Source organism: Eulemur rufifrons, chromosome 19 (assembly GCF_041146395.1).
Source record: "Eulemur rufifrons isolate Redbay chromosome 19, OSU_ERuf_1, whole genome shotgun sequence".
Lineage (NCBI taxonomy): Eukaryota > Metazoa > Chordata > Mammalia > Primates > Lemuridae > Eulemur > Eulemur rufifrons.
In genome coordinates this window covers 81,914,371-81,931,932 of record NC_091001.1, presented here as the reverse complement: position 1 = coordinate 81,931,932, position 17,562 = coordinate 81,914,371, and the positions used below count along the sequence as shown (strand labels likewise).

Below are 17,562 nucleotides of genomic sequence, written 5' to 3'. Positions count from 1 at the left end.
ATGAACATATTGATGGAGTATTGGGTGATAAATGGCTGTGTTCCATCTGTCTTCAACTAGAAACCCTTTTATCACATTCACACCATCATATCAATGTAAATGATTATTTTCAATACAAAAATGTTTGACAAAAGATTAAATTACCATAGGGCATCTATTTGTATATAGATTATTTGATGAGAATAAATTTGAATATATTTGATTTTGGGAAAATATTGAAACTTAGTCTCATGTTTTGTTTCCTGTATCACTTTTGAAGCTTTTCTCCCCTTTGTTTGTTTTCTCTCTCTCTCTCTCTCTCTCTCTTTTTTTTTTTTTTTTTTTTGAGACAGAGTCTTGCTCTGTTGCCAGGGCTAGAGTGAGTGCCATGGCATCAGCCTAGCTCACAGCAACCTCAAACTCCTGGGTTCAAGTGATCCTCCTGCCTCAGCCTCCCAAGTAGCTAGGACTACAGGCGAGAGCCACCACCCTCGGCTAATTTTTTTGTGTTTCTATTTTTAGTTGACTGGCTAATTTTTTTTTCTGTTTTTAGTAGAGACGGAGGTCTCTATCTTGCTCAGGCTGGTCTTGAACTCCTGACCTCAAGCAATCCTCCCTCCTTGGCCTCCCAGAGTGCTAGGATTACAGGGATGAGCCACCGCGCCCAGCCTGTTTGTTCTCATTTTTAAAGCATTTTTTCCATTTCTTTTGTAAGTAATTTTAAACAGCTCTCTCTCAAAAAAATTAGTAGGCAGATAAATTTAAATCAGTTGATCTTTTATTTGTAAGTGTTAGACCAGGCGTCTGTTAAAACAGAAGTGACATTTATTTTGGCTAAACAGTTTCTGTTCTACATATGTGTTTACATAGCATTTCCACACACCATAAATTGAACAGAGCAAGTACCCACATTTTTGTTGACTAAGTCTTACTGTAATATTTGTCAAGGAAATGGGTACTAATGACCATTTAATAGTTAGAGAAATTGGTACAGAATGATTGTGTGGAAAAGAGATTTTACTGAGCCATGAACTTTTATATCAGTGTATGCAGCTTATTTGAATAGTCTTGCAGCATGAAAATTTAAGTTGATTCTTAACATAAGGATCCATGTTCTCATCACTAAAATTTAACAGAAATTAACATTTTGCTGTTTGCTTCAAACCGCTTTCAAAGAGAAGGAATGTTGCCAAATTTGAATATTACTGCTCCATCTCTTTTCTGTCTCTTTTTCCCTAGAAGTAACTTCTATCAATTTGGTCTTGATAGTAGCTTTAGTTTTTATACTACTCAAGCATGTTTTTAATACTTTTGTTACATTCATCAAACTAATTTATTTTGTAATTTTACATAATGGTACCACACTGTACTGTATCATTTTCCAGTTAGTTTGGTTTTGAGATTTATTCATGGTGGTACATGTAAATATAATCCATACTTATAAATTCTATAGAGCATTACATTGTATCATTGTGTGCTGCTTCTTGTATATATAAGAGAATTTCTCTAGGGTGGGTACTCTATAACCAACAATTCTACAAGAAATTCTGTGCTTTTTATTCTACCAGATATTACTCTGAAGATTTCTGATGCTGTTCTGGTTCCTGATTCTTCGTGACCTGTTTTTTGCTTCTGGGAATTTTTAAGGTTTTATCGTTATCACCAGTGTTTTGCAATTTCAGTTACTTTTTTGTTGTGGTTCTTTTTCTCCCAGTGTTCTTTTTTTAATAACACTTTCTTGGTTCATGAATACAATACTCTTATTTCTCTTGAGTTTTTGTTTTTTTGGTTTTTTTTTGTGTGTGGGTTTTTTTTTTTTTTTGAGGCAGTCTTGCTGTGGCCCTGGGTAGAGTACAGTGGCATCATCATAGCTCACTGCAACCTCAAACTCCTGGGCTCAAGCGATCTACCTTGTGGTTCTACTTTCAGTCTTGACGCTCATGTTGTTTTAGTTCTGGGAAACTTGTTTGAATCATTTCTTTGATAAATTCTTTCTCTTTCCTTTTCCTGTTCTTTCTGTAATATTTGTTAGTTACATGTTGTACCCTGGATTGATCCTATAGCTCTCTTTGTTTTATTCTCTTCTATTTTGAATCTTTGTTTTTTAGGGAGGGATGTGTGGGGAGTTCTACTTTTTGGGTGTTTTTTCCAACTTGTTTTCTAATCTTTCATAGAAAATTGTGTTTTTATTAAAAAGCTTTTTAAATTGGCATATTATATATTTATTTGGTACCAAGTGATGTTATGGTTACATGTATATAGTGTAAAATGATTGAATCAGGCTAATTAACATATCTATCACCTTAAATACGTATAATTTATTCTGCCAGTCTAACTGAAATTTTATATCCTTGGAGCAATATCTTCCCATTCCCTCCACCCTCTTAAACTCTAGTAATCATTATTATCTAGTAACCTCTATTCTACTCTGCTGCTGTGATTTTAGTTATTTCAGGTGCCACGTAAAAGTGTGAACCTGCAGTATTTGTCTTTCTGTCCCTGGCTTATTTCACTTAGTATAATGTCCTCCAGGTTCATCCATGTTGTCATAGATGACAGAATTGCTTTCTTTTTATAAGCTGAATAGTATTCCATTGTGTATATATAGCACACATTCTTTATCCATTCATCCATTGATGGACATTTAAGTTGATTGCATAACTTGGCTATTACAAATAATGCTGCAGTGGACATGAAAGTACAGATATCTCTTCAACATTGCTGATTTCAGATCCTTAGGATATATACCCAGCAGTGGGATTACTGAATCCTATATGGTAATTCTAATTTTAGTTTTTTGAGGAACTTCCATATAGGTGTCCATAATGGCTATACTAATTTACATTCCCACAAACAGTATGCAAGGGTTCCCTTTTCTCCACATGCTCACCAACACCTGTTATCTTTCTCTTTTTGGTAATAGCCATTCTGACAGGTGTGGGATGATGTCATTGTGATTTTAATTTGCATTCACTAATGATTAGTGATATTGAACATTTTTTCATATATGTATCAATATGTATCTCTTTCATATATTGGTCATTGGTATGCCATTTTAATTTCTAAGAGCACTTTTTCTCTGAGTGTTCTTTTTTTAATAATACTTTCTTGGTTCATGAATATAATACTCTTTTTTTTCCTTGAGAATTTTTTTTTTTTTTTTTTTTTTTGAGACAGAGTTTCACTCTGTTGCCCTGGGTAGAGTGCAGTGGGGTGATCATAGCCCGCTGCAACCTCAAACTCCTGGGCTCAAGCCATCCTCCTGCCTCAACCTCTCTAGTAACCGGTACTACAGGCATGTGCCATGACACCCTGCTAATTTTTCTGATTTTAGTCTTTTTAGTAGAGAAGGGGGTCTGGCTCTTGCTCAGGCTGGCTTGAGCAATCCTCCCCCTCGGCCTCCCAGAGTGGTAGGATTTCAGGTGTAAGCCACCACGCCCTGGCCTTTCTTTCTTTTTTTTTTTTTCTTCGAGAGGAGCTCTTGCTCTGTCCCCCGAGGCTGGAGGGCAGTGGCGCCATCATAGCTCACTGCAGCCCCAAACTCCTGGGCTCAAACGATCTTCTTGCTTTAGCCTCTAGAGCAGCTAGGACTACAGGTGTATGTCACCACGCCCAGGTTATTTTTCTTATTTTTTTGTAGAGGCCAGTCTCACAATCTTGCCCAAGCTGATCTCAAACTGTTTGGCTTGAGTGATTCTCCCACCCGGGCCTGCCAAAGCACTGTGATTACAGGTGTGAGCTACTGTGCCCAGCTAGAGGATATTTTCCCCCCTATTCTCTGCATGTTTTTTCCCCTTCTGATTCCCTCCCTCCTTCCTTCCTTCCTTCCTTCCTTCCTTCCTTCCTTCCTTCCTTCCTTTCGATTTATTCTGTTTTTCATGTTGCGTATTTTCCTTCAAGAGCTGGCAATCTTTGAATATTTATTCATATTTAAGTGTTTAAGTTTGGAAGCCTTGACAGGGATGTCATTTGATAGGCCTCCACTTGATTGTGGAGAACTGAGAGCATTTTGTGGAGTGTTCCTGTTTGTAAGTAACCTGTAGGTATTTTCTCCCGGACTATTGAATTTCCTCAAAGAGCAATCTATTTGCCTGCCTGAGGTTTCTAAGATTTCTGAGTTGGGAAAGAAGGCTGAGCATTTCAGCATTTATTATGCAAGTGTATAGTTTAAATCTCTGGTTTTCAGTAAGGCTTCTTACCCTGGCCCTCAGCTAAATCTGCTGTCTCCAAATCCAGAGTCTCTGTAGGTTACCCATTTCAAGGTAAACCTCCAGTCCTCTGCTGTGTTTTGTAGTTTTAATACATGTCTTCAAATTCTTTATTCATCTTCCCTTTTGAGAGGTGGGATCTATGTCTCTTCCACTTAGTAACTTGCTTAGTAACTTGCTTGTGACCAAAAAATGCAGAACAAGTGACAACTAAGTGACTTCTGAGGGTAGGTCAGAAAAGGCCATGTAACTTCTGACTGGGACATTCCCTCTGGGGGAAGCCAGGTACCATGCACAAAGTCTGACAATGCTGATATCGTCAGACTGGAGAGGCCGCATATAGAAGCTCCTTGGGACAGTCCCAGATGAATTCCTAGCCAACAGCCCAAATCAACTGCCAATTATATAAGAGAGCTTTCAGGTGACTATCCCTCTGGCCAATATATGTATGCAATAATAAGAGAAAAGGCAAGTGAGAACTGCCCAATTGAGCTCTTAAAATTAATGAGCTAATAGTGATACATTATTATTAACTGAAGCCCATGATTTACTCATATTTTCTTAGTTTTTACCTAATGTGTTTTTTTCTTTTCCAGGATCCCATTTAGGATATCACGTGCCATTTTCATCACATTATATCAAGTGTACATACTATGAACTTAATCTATGACTGTTAATGTTAACCGTGATGACTTGGCTGAAGTAGTATTTGTCAGGTTTCTCCACTGCAAAGTTTCTCTCTCTTTGAAAAGGAAGTCACTATGCCCGGTCCATACTCAAGGTGTGGGAACTTATGTTCCACCTCTTTTCAGGTGTATTGTCTACATAAATTATTCAGAATTTTCACTGAAATTTGTCTTTCTCCCACTTATTTACTGATTTAGTTATTTATTTTTATCAACATGGACTCTTGGATATTTATTTTATGCTTTGGGTATAACCCAAAGCTACTTTATTTTGGGTATAATCTAAAACTACTTTATTTTGTAGCTCAGATTGTTTACTTCAAAAAAAATGTGATCTACCATAAGCCAAGAATGGTGATAACTTCTCAAAAATCGAATCACTGGGTTAGAGTTTCCAATTATTATATAATCTTTGTATTTTTAGTGTACATTTCCAAGCCACCTAACATGATTGGCAAAATCACAGGTGGAGAGATTTTTCCATAGCCAGCCTAACTCTTGCTTTATCCAACACTTCAGTTGGAATGACTTAATTGAGGCATATCTTTTACTTTACATTTTTAAAATAAACTTGTAATGTTGAAATAATTTTAGATTTGCAGAAAAGTTCCAAAGATAGCACAGAGTTCCCACATACCCCTTACCCAGTACCTTCCTAATGTTAACTTCTTAAGTTGCTGTGGTGCATTTACCAAAACTAAAAAATCAACATTGTTACTGTTAACTAAGCTCTAGACTTTATTCGTATTTCACCAGTTTTTTTTTTTTTTTAGCAATCCCCTTTATGTGTGCCAGTATCCAATCCAGAATACTACATTGCATTTAGCACCCTTTCCTTTTGAGCCCACAATATTTATATAACTATTTTTGATTTTTAAAAAAGAAGGTAACTTGTAATCCATTATCCAGTTAAGCCTAGAGTTTCAGAATGCAAGCTCTAGGCTAGTCTGCCTTCATTTTAATTTTGATTTGCCTCTTAAGTTGTATTGTCTGGATACCCTAGGTATCTCAATTTCCTCAATTGTAAAATGAGAATATTAACAGTGCTTAACCTTACTAGGTTGTTATTAGGATTATATGATAGAGTACACATCAGTGTCTTAGAATAGTGCCTGGCAAATAGAGCTCATAAAAAAAGAAGCATTTTTATTACTATTGCTATTTGTATTTTTTAGTCAAAAGAACAACATGCTAGTCTTCAGAAACCCTTGGGAAAAATCTTGTCCGTCAGCCTGAAGCATCCCTAACACCCCCTCTTTTTTTTTTTTTTTTTGATAGGAAGCAGATGGGATTGACAGATTGTGCTGTTCTTAAGCAAGGCTTGCCAATGTCCATGTGATGTGCCCCCTGTAACAAAAATTGTGCCAACTGCAGTAAGAAGGAGAATTTTGCAGTATCTGAATGTCCTTTGTTGAAGTTTTATGATTTGCTTTGTCTAAAGATTTTTGGTTAAAGGTGTCTTTGAGAATTATTTATTTGCTTTTTTGATACTTGTTTTTCTAAAGAGTACAGTGGAGATAAATTAATGTTTGTGAAGCATTTAAAACAGTGCCTGCCACCGAATAGGCTCTATAGAAGTATTCGCTGATTCCTTCCTGCCTCAAATAACGTAAAAGCATATGATTACGTGTTATAGTTCACCTCTGGTGCAAAAATTAAACGAAATAATAAAAGGTAGGAGGACCATTAACCCTCTCAGATTAGCCCCTGGTTTTCTCTGCAGAGGCTTTGTTTTAGACCAGTCCTCTCTGCAGTCTGCACCATCATACTGTGTGGAGACTGCTGAAGATTCTTAGCTTTGGGCACAGGGCTGGTAAAAGTTTGAGCAGTATCTGGCATTTGCAATTATAAGGGAATATGAAATTGTTTAAGCAGTTTTTTCTCTACATTTCTTGCAATTTAAATTTGATTATGCTCAAAAAATATCCATGTGTGTTTAGTAGGAAGTAGTGATCCTAATTTTGGTAGAACCTAGAGGGACAGCATTGAATTAGCTTTAAAAAAATTGTTATGGAAAGTTTCAGACATCCATAAAGGTAGAAATAATAGTAATATCAAACCCCCCTATCACCCAACTTCAACAATTGCTGACACAGAGCCAATTAAAGGTAGTATTTTAGAGTCTTTGTAAACTCCCATGACATCATCAGTCTCAGAGCAACCATTCTGTTTTTTGTAATTTTCTTTTATATGTACAAATTTTACATTTTTAAATAAGAGTACAATTTTTTTTTTGGCTGGGTGTGGTGCCTCATGCTTGTAATCAATCGTAGCACTTTGGGAGGCTGAGTCGGGAGCATTGCTTGAGACCAGGAGTTGGAGACCAGCCTGAGCAAGAGCGAGACCTCATCTCTATAAAAAAATACAAAAGTTAGCCAGATGTGATAGTTTTTTGAGACGATGTAATGTTAGCCATATAGCAAAATTGTTTTGTGTTTTTTTTGTAGCTCTATGTTGCCAGTTAAAATCCACATTAATGCATTTGTATCAAGTCTCTTTAAGAGGACATTTCTGAAGAAATGTCCTGCAAGAGTTATCAGACATGTTAGATTTCTGCTAATGTGCTTTATAATATAGTATCTATATTGGTGTCTAGGGAAATATCATTAATCCTATTTTTCTAAAATTATAAAATGTACCACAAAAATTTTGTTCACTTTGTGTCTTACAGAATTGTAATTCAGTTAGGTGGAATTTGATACTTGTATTAGTACTTACAATGTAACAGCACTAAATATTTAGTTTTGTTTTAAATTTCTTTCCAGAAAAGAGCTTTTCCCTATGTTACTGTGGTATTTGCATCTCTTCATGAATATATGATATACTTTGTTACAGTTTGATGCTGACTTAATAGTGGCCATTGCGTCCTAATTCTCATCCTACACTGAGTGTAAAATTCATGCTTTTTATTTATTTTATAGTAGGGTTCACTGATGAGTTTACTTCTTTAAGGAAACAGTGATATGTTTTCAAAAAACAGGATGTATCTCCTCAGTCTTATGGCTCACTCACTGTATTAATGTGGATGATTGTTTCTTTGGTTTGCAGAGAGAAAAAACTTTGGGTATCAATATATAGATATTTATAATAGTTTAGATTTTTATAGGTTATAGCTTCTGATTGCTAAAAAAAAAAGGATTCACTCAAGGAATTTCCCTAGTTGAAATAATAATCATTGAATGGTATTAAATTTTAAGTAATTTTATTTTTATTCATTCAGATAGTTAAAAGTGGAAAAGGTTCAAACCGCTATTATATAATGGAAAGTATCTCTTTCACTCCTGTCTCCCATCTCTTTATTGCTTTTCCTCAAAATTTCTAGTTGTGGTATAATTCCAGAGAATGAATTCCTGTAATGTTGGTCATTTTCTTACTGATTTATAGGATCGTTATTGATATGTATTGAATGTTCATATTTTGGGGATATATGTGATAATTTGATACATTCGTATAACCAAATCAGGTTAATTGAGATATTATTTTGCTTCATGCGTTTTAAAAATCTAGTTTTTTAAAAATTAAAATAAACATTTATACAGTTTAAAGAACTAAATGATTCTGCCAAGGCTCATTAGTTTCTCTGCTCTTCTTCTTGCAGAAGTTTCCCTAGAAACAACCACCATTTTGAACTCTTTAACATCTGATTTCTTTGGAATTTATCTTCATTTCTTTCAATAATGTGCTTCAGTTGCTGCTTCTTGATTTTTCAGTTGTAGGAATTATCTATTGATCTCCCATTACAGAAGACGAGATTTAGCTCTTTCACTCCACTATCCCCTCTACACGCATGCACACACACAGCAAACGCTCTCTCTTAGTCTTTATATTCAAGGTAAAGGTTACTTACTAAGAGAGTAATTATTTTAAAGAAATTAGTATATTAAAGAGCATTTGGGAAACAATGTTTGGCAATGGTGTAATTGTTTTGTGATTTTTGTTAGGGGGAAAAAGATAATCTATTAACTATCAAATTTGCATTCTTTAAGCACTTGGGAATTTAGGTATAACTTCTAGAGAAACTCATACATGTGCACCAGGATAGTCCAAAACAGCATAGTTCATGATAAAAAGAAAAACAAGTAACCCGAATGTTAATTGATAGTGGAATGGATAAATGAATTGTGGCACATGCATGCAATGGAATACAATGAATGGGCTACAACTCTGTATCAACGTAGATGAATCTCAGAAGTGCAATGTTGAACAAGAAAAAAAAAAATAGTAGACTAATACTACATACTGTACATCAGTGAAAAGTGCCAAACATGTAAAACTAAACCACCACACATGAATATGGTTAAACCACAAGGGATACAAATTAGAAAATTCAAGATAGTGTCCACCTTAGGTGGGAGAGGAGTACAGTTGGGGTGGGACTAAATAGGAGATTTCAGTGGTCTTGATGATGTTCTATGATGTATGATGTTGATGTATGATGTTCTGTGATGATGTAAACTGTGTAGTCTAGATGCATGGGTGTTCTGTTATTCTATAGCTTTATATGCATATTACATAAACTTGCGTGTATGATATTTCATAATATTTTAAAAGTTAAATCATTATGGGACAATTTGAATTTTAAAATGAGATCAGTTTGGAACATTAAAAAAAAAATTCTAGTTTGCAAAAGAATGCAATTCCTGAGAGCAGCCAACAGGTGTGCTGGTGACCAAAACACAGTCACTTAGCTGCTTATTCCCAGGACTTTGAATTTTGAGCAAGTGACTTTCAGAGAGAAAACAGAAGGTAGAAGTCATTGCAGTGATGAACAGAAGCAGACAAGTAAGGCTGTTGGTGGTGTAAGCTTCACTGTGTTTTTGCAGCCCAATCTTGGGTGGTTTTGTTTCCTGATGGTTTTCCAAGCTGGGCTTCCACGCTACCTTCAATTTTTAGGGTCCTCTATAGCTATCTAATTAAAGACCTTTCCTTCCTTCCCTCCTTTCTTTATTCCTAAATTAAAAACAAAAAACCTTCTAAATAAGGAGTTCTTGTAGATTTTGAACCTACTTGTTAAAATGTAAAACAACAGCACCTTAATTGCAAGAGCTGCTACAAGGAAAGATGATAACCGCAACAGAACTTTTTTCTGTAATTGGTAGATGGGATTGAAAAGTGGTTTAATAAATACAATAAACAATTCAATTTCATTTGCATTTAGATATCTTTTTAAGTTGTCTTTTTCAGATAAAACTCAGAAAAAATTATGAATATAAAATTCATATATGTTAACAATTTTTAAGTATATATATATACTGAGTAGTTCATCAGATTTTTAGGAATGAGGATATGTAATTTTATTGTAACGTTCAGTAATGGTCATAGCTGAAAAAGATAATTTACAAAGATATACAGACCCAAATGGAAGTCAATTGATAGAGACCAGTGTTTCTCAAAATGTGATTGTTAAGTCACCAGCATGCTTTTTTGATGGTCCCATCTAAGATGTATTGAAAAAAAATCTTTGGGTGTGGGGATAGGGCTATGGAATCTGCATTTTAAGTATATAATAACAGCAGACATTTTATGGGTGTTTACCATGTTTTAAGTACTATTTTAAGCACTTTACATCAACTCATTCTTCACAGCAACCCTGTGAAGTATAAATACAGGTGACTAAGAAATTTGCCCGAGACCAGCCAGTTAAAGTATAGGGCTAAGTATTGTATGTAGAAAACATACCAGGTGATACTTATCTGACTTTTGGGAACCACTGCTCAAGCCTAAGTCACTTGAAATTGGGAAAGCTTTATTCTATTATATAATAATAGAATATTATTATTGGGCAGGCAAGGAGGGGGTAATTAAGAGTAGTACTTGACAGTCTTTGTCAGCCAACACTGGGTAGTTACTTCATAGATTACAAAACTAAACAATATGAAGTATGTTTTTTAGCACCATATTAAAGGTATGTTTTGTTTTTAACAGAATTGAAGTAATAAGTATATAGTTTTCAGTTTGATTTACAGTAAAACCTTGATAAGACCAAATGTTTGTAGAATGGAGATTTTTATGTTTTAATCGAAGTTTGGGGTTTTTAGGATCACTAGGGGGAAAAAATCTGGGTTTCAATACTTGTTTTTGAAAGTCTTTCTAAAGTACATTAGCATACTTTTCTACCTGGTTTTATTGAACATGACAACTCACCATTCTGAATATTCTCATTGTCCAGTCTTATATAAACTTAGGACTTACCTTATGAATTGAAGTTTTAAAAACTTATTAACCAAATTTTATTTCTGTTTTCCTTTCTCCTCAAACTGTGGTCTCAACTTGGCTGCATGTATGAATCACCAGAGAGGCTTTTTAAAAATACTTGTATCTGGGTCTTATCCCCAGAGATTCTGATTTAATTGGTCTGATGATTCTAATGTACTAGGGCTAAGAAACCAAGGAGGATGTAGGGGAGGAAATTTCTTAGTGGTATTTTTATTGTTGTTTCAGTAAACTAGGATAATACTGAAAAATTTACTTGAGAAACATTTAATGCCTACAATTTTTTTTTCTTTCAGATTCATTGCTAAACATGGGTGCATTTTTGGATAAGCCCAAAACTGAAAAACATAATGCTCATGGTGCTGGGAATGGTTTACGTTATGGCCTGAGCAGCATGCAAGGATGGAGAGTGGAAATGGAAGATGCACACACAGCTGTTGTAGGTATTCCTCACGGCTTGGAAGACTGGTCATTTTTTGCAGTTTATGATGGTCATGCTGGATCCCGAGTGGCAAATTACTGTTCATCACATTTATTAGAACACATCACTACTACTGAAGACTTTAGGGCAGCTAGAAAATCAGGATCTGCTCTTGAGCTTTCAGTGGAAAATGTCAAGAATGGTATCAGAACTGGCTTTTTGAAAATTGATGAATACATGCGTAACTTTTCAGACCTCAGAAACGGGATGGACAGGAGCGGTTCAACTGCAGTGGGAGTTATGATTTCACCTAAGCATATCTACTTCATCAACTGTGGTGATTCACGTGCTGTTCTGTATAGGAATGGACAAGTCTGCTTTTCTACCCAGGATCACAAACCTTGCAATCCAAGGGAAAAGGAGCGAATCCAAAATGCAGGAGGCAGCGTAATGATACAACGTGTTAATGGTTCATTAGCAGTGTCTCGTGCTCTGGGGGACTATGATTACAAGTGTGTTGATGGCAAGGGCCCAACAGAACAACTTGTTTCTCCAGAGCCTGAGGTTTATGAAATTTTAAGAGCAGAAGAGGATGAATTTATCATCTTGGCTTGTGATGGGATCTGGGATGTTATGAGTAATGAGGAGCTCTGTGAATTTGTTAAATCTAGGCTTGAGGTATCTGATGACCTGGAAAATGTGTGCAATTGGGTAGTGGACACTTGTTTACATAAGGTATGTAAATTTTTTTTGTCATAATTAAAATACCTTACTGATTTTGAAAAAGCACGGTAAGTGAAATTAAGTAAACTTAAATTTTTAAAACTTGTAATATTTTCATAGAGACCTGTATATTTTAAAATACTTTCTTCACCTGAAATGAAACCATTGTTTTCTTTGCCATCCGCATTTGCCCCAGTCTTCTAATTTGAAAATAAAGCTTAATAAATTTAAGGTATTTATTGTCATTTAACACATTAACTGCCATGTGAGTTGTATTTAACTCACATTAGTTTTGCACCCAGGGCCTCGGGAAGCATGTGTAACTCACCCGTCTCTTTACCTTGGGAATGGTGTGGTGTGCAGGCAACTCATGCTGCCATGCTGTAGCATACATGTTATATGATGGGTGGACCCCAGGGCAAAACCCTGCAGTTGGTTTGTGAAAATCTTTCTTGTTGATGTTTTTATTGTTACAATTAATATTGACAATTTAAATTGCATATAACTCACAAACAGAAAACAAAAAATAACAAATTTTTCATTAAATTAGAAAGGATCATTTTGTTTTCGAATTTTTATTATATTTTCGTAATAAAACACTGTGGCCCCAAGGAAAACAAATTTTTTTTACTGTGGCAGTCATTGTGTTAAATACTTTATGGCTAATTACAGTGGCAAAGGCATCTATACAGAATTGTGACTTGATTCAAATTTTTGACATTGACAATGGCCATCTTATGCCTGATTATGAAGCAGCTTGATAAAATACATATATAGTAGAATGCTCTATTACATATACTAAAAGATCAAGAGCTATGTAAAATATTAGAAGATGTACCAGAAGCCCAGCCTAAGTAAAATTTAGTTCTGAGCCTCCTAACAGCAAAGACAAAAACTGAAATAAAAGTATGAGTTGTATATTTCTCATTGCTTGAAAAAGAAAAGCTTTTTTCTAGCAATAGAATCTAAAAAGAATTTACATGTGACTTTCTGTGTAAGTAATATATGACTTGATGGATAGTATCTTTTGTAGAAGGTAAAATTGTTTACATATAGATGTATTTATTATTACTAATTAAAAACCAAAGAATTATATAAAATGTGTTCTGACCGGGTATAGTGGCTCACGCCTGTAATTCTAGCACTCTGGAAGGTTGAGGTGAGAGGATCACTTGAGCACAGGAGTTTGAGACCAGCTTGAGCAAGAGCAAGACCCTGTCTCTACTAAAAATAGAAAAATAAGCCAGGCATCATGGTGCATGCCTGTAGTCCCAGCTACTTGATAGTCTGAAGCAAGAGGATTGCTGGAGCCCAGGAGTTTGAGGTTGCAGTGAGCTATAATGATGCCCATGCCCTCTACCTAGGGTGACAGAGGAAGATTTTGTCTCCAAAATAAATAAATAAATATTTAAAAAATGCATATTTTAAAAATTAAAAATATGTAAATAATCTATAAAAAAGTATTCCTGTAGAATACTGAAGTTTATGTTAGATTTATGATTTTCTATGAATCTTTACTTGATATAGTAGTAATAGAAAAAAGTCCAGAGTAACAGAAAATTGGCGATTCCCTTGAATGTCTTTAAAATATTCAGTTGTTTCAAGTGGGTTTTTGACAGTACCTGTATAGAAATCAATTAAAATTTGAGTTATTTGGCCAGTGCCTGGAGTGTGCAAGCCTTGTATGACTCTGACTGAAAGGGTATCAAGGGAAAATTGGCCTTTAGTTATATGAAATAAAGAGTTTGACGTATTTATTCTGTCTAGATTAGAACCATTCTACCTCCCCACCATGTAAGTTGCTGTGGAAGGTACAGGCATGGCCAGAAAGTTTTTCAGGAAGGATCTCTTGGTCTATGGAATTGCCCAGATTTTGGTGAAATATCTGTTCATTTTCCATAGAATGGAAAGAGGCAATTTTAAAAGCAGAAAATTTAAAGACTGGTTTTAGCAGTGGGCAGCTTTTTTTTTTCTGAAAGGATTTTAACGATGATGCCTCTAGCTCTGCTGATTTTTATTTTTAACACACTGTATCCTTTTTATTTCTCTGGATAAGTACCGAAGTATTGATGGTTGTCAGTGAGCAAATAATAAGTGGGTCTAAAATTAATGTCTTTCTCTTTGGACTGTAAATGAAGTGACTCTGACTTACAGCTTTTTGAGACGAAAGCAGGCATATGTTTTTTGCCTCACTAGCAAATGAAAACAGTATTTTCACTCTGGGAGGCCATGGTGGGAGGATCACTTGAGGTCAGGAGTTCGAGACTGGCCCGAGCAAGAGACCCCCGTCTCTACAAAAGATAGAAAAAATTAGCTGGGTGAGGTGGCACATGCCTAGAGTCCTGAGGCAGAAGGGTCATTTGAGCCCAGAGTTCAAGGTTGTGATGAGTGAGCTAGGATGACGCCACTGCACTCTACCTGGGTGATAGAGTGAGACTCTGTTTCAAAAAAAAAAAAAAAAACCAAACATACATATATATATATATATATATATATATATTTTCCCAATTATAAAAAATAGTATATGCTTGTTATAGAAAAATCCAGATAATGCAAAAATTTAAACGCTCAAAATTTTGCTATCCACCTGTCAGCTACATTCATTATTGTGGTGTCTATCTTTCTAGTCTTTTCTGCCTGCCTGCAAGTGTGTATATTTTATAAAAATGAGATCATTGTACTTTTTTCTACAGCCTACTTTTTCCAGCAATATATTGTAGAGAGAGCTCCGTGTGTATAAGTATTGATCTGCGCTGTTTTTCATAGTTGCATAGCATTCTCTTGAAAGACTAACATTTGGTTGTGAGGGAATAGCCAAAAATCTAGTAGATCTGTAACTTGGACTAAAGAAAGAAGTTTATATTAGTAGATAAACTCTACTCTCCCATCCATGGAAAGTATGTTAGTTTTCAGAAATTTTGGCTCCATCCTTCTGAATAAGATTTAAATGATTCTTTTGGCACATCCACTTGATAGCTTTTCTCAGTTTAAAGTGATAAAATCTTTGTGTTGGATGGTGTTAAAAGATTCTAGGTGGAGTCCTAGAATCTCAGAAATGAGGAATGATAGTAACAGACAAGTTGTGGCCTGTGATTCTTTCAATTTTAGTAGAAGCTGAGCATCATAGTTCCTTTGAATGGAGCTGCATTCGAATTGAAATCAGTTTGGAGGTTTGGGTTGAAACATAACAGACTTAAAGATATATTTGAATGTTGAAAGTTACTTATGAGGCCGGGCGTGGTGGCTCACGCCTGTAATCCTAGCACTCTGGGAGGCCGAGGTGGGCGGATCGTTTGAGCTCAGGAGTTCGAGACCAGCCTGAGCAAGAGCGAGACCCCATCTCTACTAAAAATAGAAAGAAATTATATGGACAGCTAAAAATATATATAGAAAAAAATTAGCCGGGCATGGTGGTGCATGCCTGTAGTCCCAGCTACTCGGGAGGCTGAGACAGGAGGATCGCTTGAGCTCAGGAGTTTGAGGTTGCTGTGAGCTAGGCTGACGCCACGGCACTCACTCTAGCCTGGGCAACAGAGTGAGACTCTGTCTCAAAAAAAAAAAAAAAAAAAAAGAAAGTTACTTATGGAAACCCTCTCCATTTCTGGTTTTTAACTACATAATTTTGTTTTCTACTTGTTTGTGTTGTAAAACCAAGGATTAGCAATATTATAAAAGAATATGATTACTTTGAAATTACTCAGAAAAACTGAATATAAATGTAAAAATTAATAAGAAGCACTTATTGATTGCTCAGTAGGTGTTACATGCTTTAAGAGGAGAGATGAAAAGATCCAGTTATTTGCTCAGTAGGTGTTACATGCTTTAAGAGGAGAGATGAAAAGATGCAGTTATTAAGTAGATGTTTCCCTGACAAGAGATTTAAATGAAGTCTTAATATTTTCTAATGTTTGTATCACTTATTATCCTAGTCCATTTTCTGTTGCTATGAAGGAATACCCGTGGCTGGGTAATTTATAAAGAAAAGAGATTATTTGGCTCAGAGTTCTGCAGGCTGTACAAGAAGCATGGCGCCAGCATCTGCTTCTGGTGAGGGCTTCAGGAAGCTTCCAATCATGGTGGAAGGGCAAGGGGATGGGTAGGTGCCACGCTCTTTTAAACAACCAGCTTTCATGTGAACTAATAGAGCCAGAAGTCGCTTATTAACCGCTCACTCATTACTGTGGGGAGGGCACCAAGCCATTCATGAGGGATCTGCTCCCATGATCCAAACACCTCCCACTAGGCCCTACCTCTGTTGGGATCAGATTTCAACATGAGATTCCGAGGGGACAGATACTCAAACTATATCACCTGTCATGCCTTAATAATTTATAAACACTTTTATGTTAACTCATAAAATCTTGAGAGGTTGTGATAATCATCACAATAGTATTAGTAAATTTTAGTAAATTACTGCTTTCTGTAAACTAAATGTTGTTTTAAGCACTTTACACATTTTTAACTCCTTTAATTTTTACAACCATGTGAAGTAATTAGCATTATTGTTAATGATAAGCATTTTTCAGGGTGGCCATTTAATAAGCTATAAGTGTTGGATAACTCTGGTCAGGTATTATCAAAAAATTAGATATTTAACTCTAGAGGAGAATGGTCCCTATGTAAGCAGCCTTCCCATTTTATTGCCAATGCTAGCATTCATGGTCTTTGACTACCAACTAATTTCAGGTTGCATAGAATATATAAATGCTATTTGCGTAGCCTTTAATAACTTATAAATCATATATATTAATCTTCATAGTAACCTGAGGTGAACAAAATAAAAATTTTTATTTTTAATTTGCAAGGAAATAGAGGTTGTTTGACATTAAAAGATAATTGAAACTGATATTAGAATCCAAGTTTTCTGATTCAAGTTTAATATTTTTGTTAGCATTGTTTCCCAGAAAGTTCTGATAATCTCTGCGTCTGTATGTGTGTTTTGATTTTTGTATGAAAAAATGTTTCCCTAAGGGAAACATTAAGACTTCCCTTTTGTTTTTTCAATTATTACAAAATTAATGCATATATTTTGTAACATACAAATATATTTGAAGTAAAGTTATTTATCTTTATGTTTCTCCTTTCTAGTCTCATCCTCCTTAGGTAATAGCTGTTTACAGTTTGCTGTATATCCTTCCAAATGATTCTCTGTGTTTATTGATACAAATGTACAAGCATAAAAATAGTATTTTTGCTGGGCGCAGTAGCTCACACTTATAATCTTAGCACTTTGGGAGGCCAAGGCAGAAGTAATGCTGGAGGCCAGGAGTTTGGGACCTGCCTGGGCAACATAGTAAGACCTTATCTCTAAAAAAAACTTAGCCAGGCATGA

The 17,562-nt window shown here is 35.4% G+C and overlaps 1 protein-coding gene across 5 annotated transcripts in view; it reads left to right on the top strand.

Moving 5' to 3' along the window:
* Positions 1-17,562, top strand: part of PPM1B (protein phosphatase, Mg2+/Mn2+ dependent 1B) — a 63,826-nt gene that overhangs the window by 22,884 nt on the left and 23,380 nt on the right. For 4 of the 5 annotated variants that reach the window (XM_069495238.1, XM_069495237.1, XM_069495239.1 and 1 more), the window contains exon 2: positions 11,383-12,242. The exons of the other annotated variant lie outside the window; for it this stretch is intronic. In XM_069495238.1, the coding sequence (XP_069351339.1) occupies positions 11,397-12,242 (846 nt within the window). In that variant the 5' untranslated portion in view covers positions 11,383-11,396. The remainder of the gene's footprint in view (positions 1-11,382; positions 12,243-17,562) is intronic. 5 annotated transcript variants of the gene reach the window in all.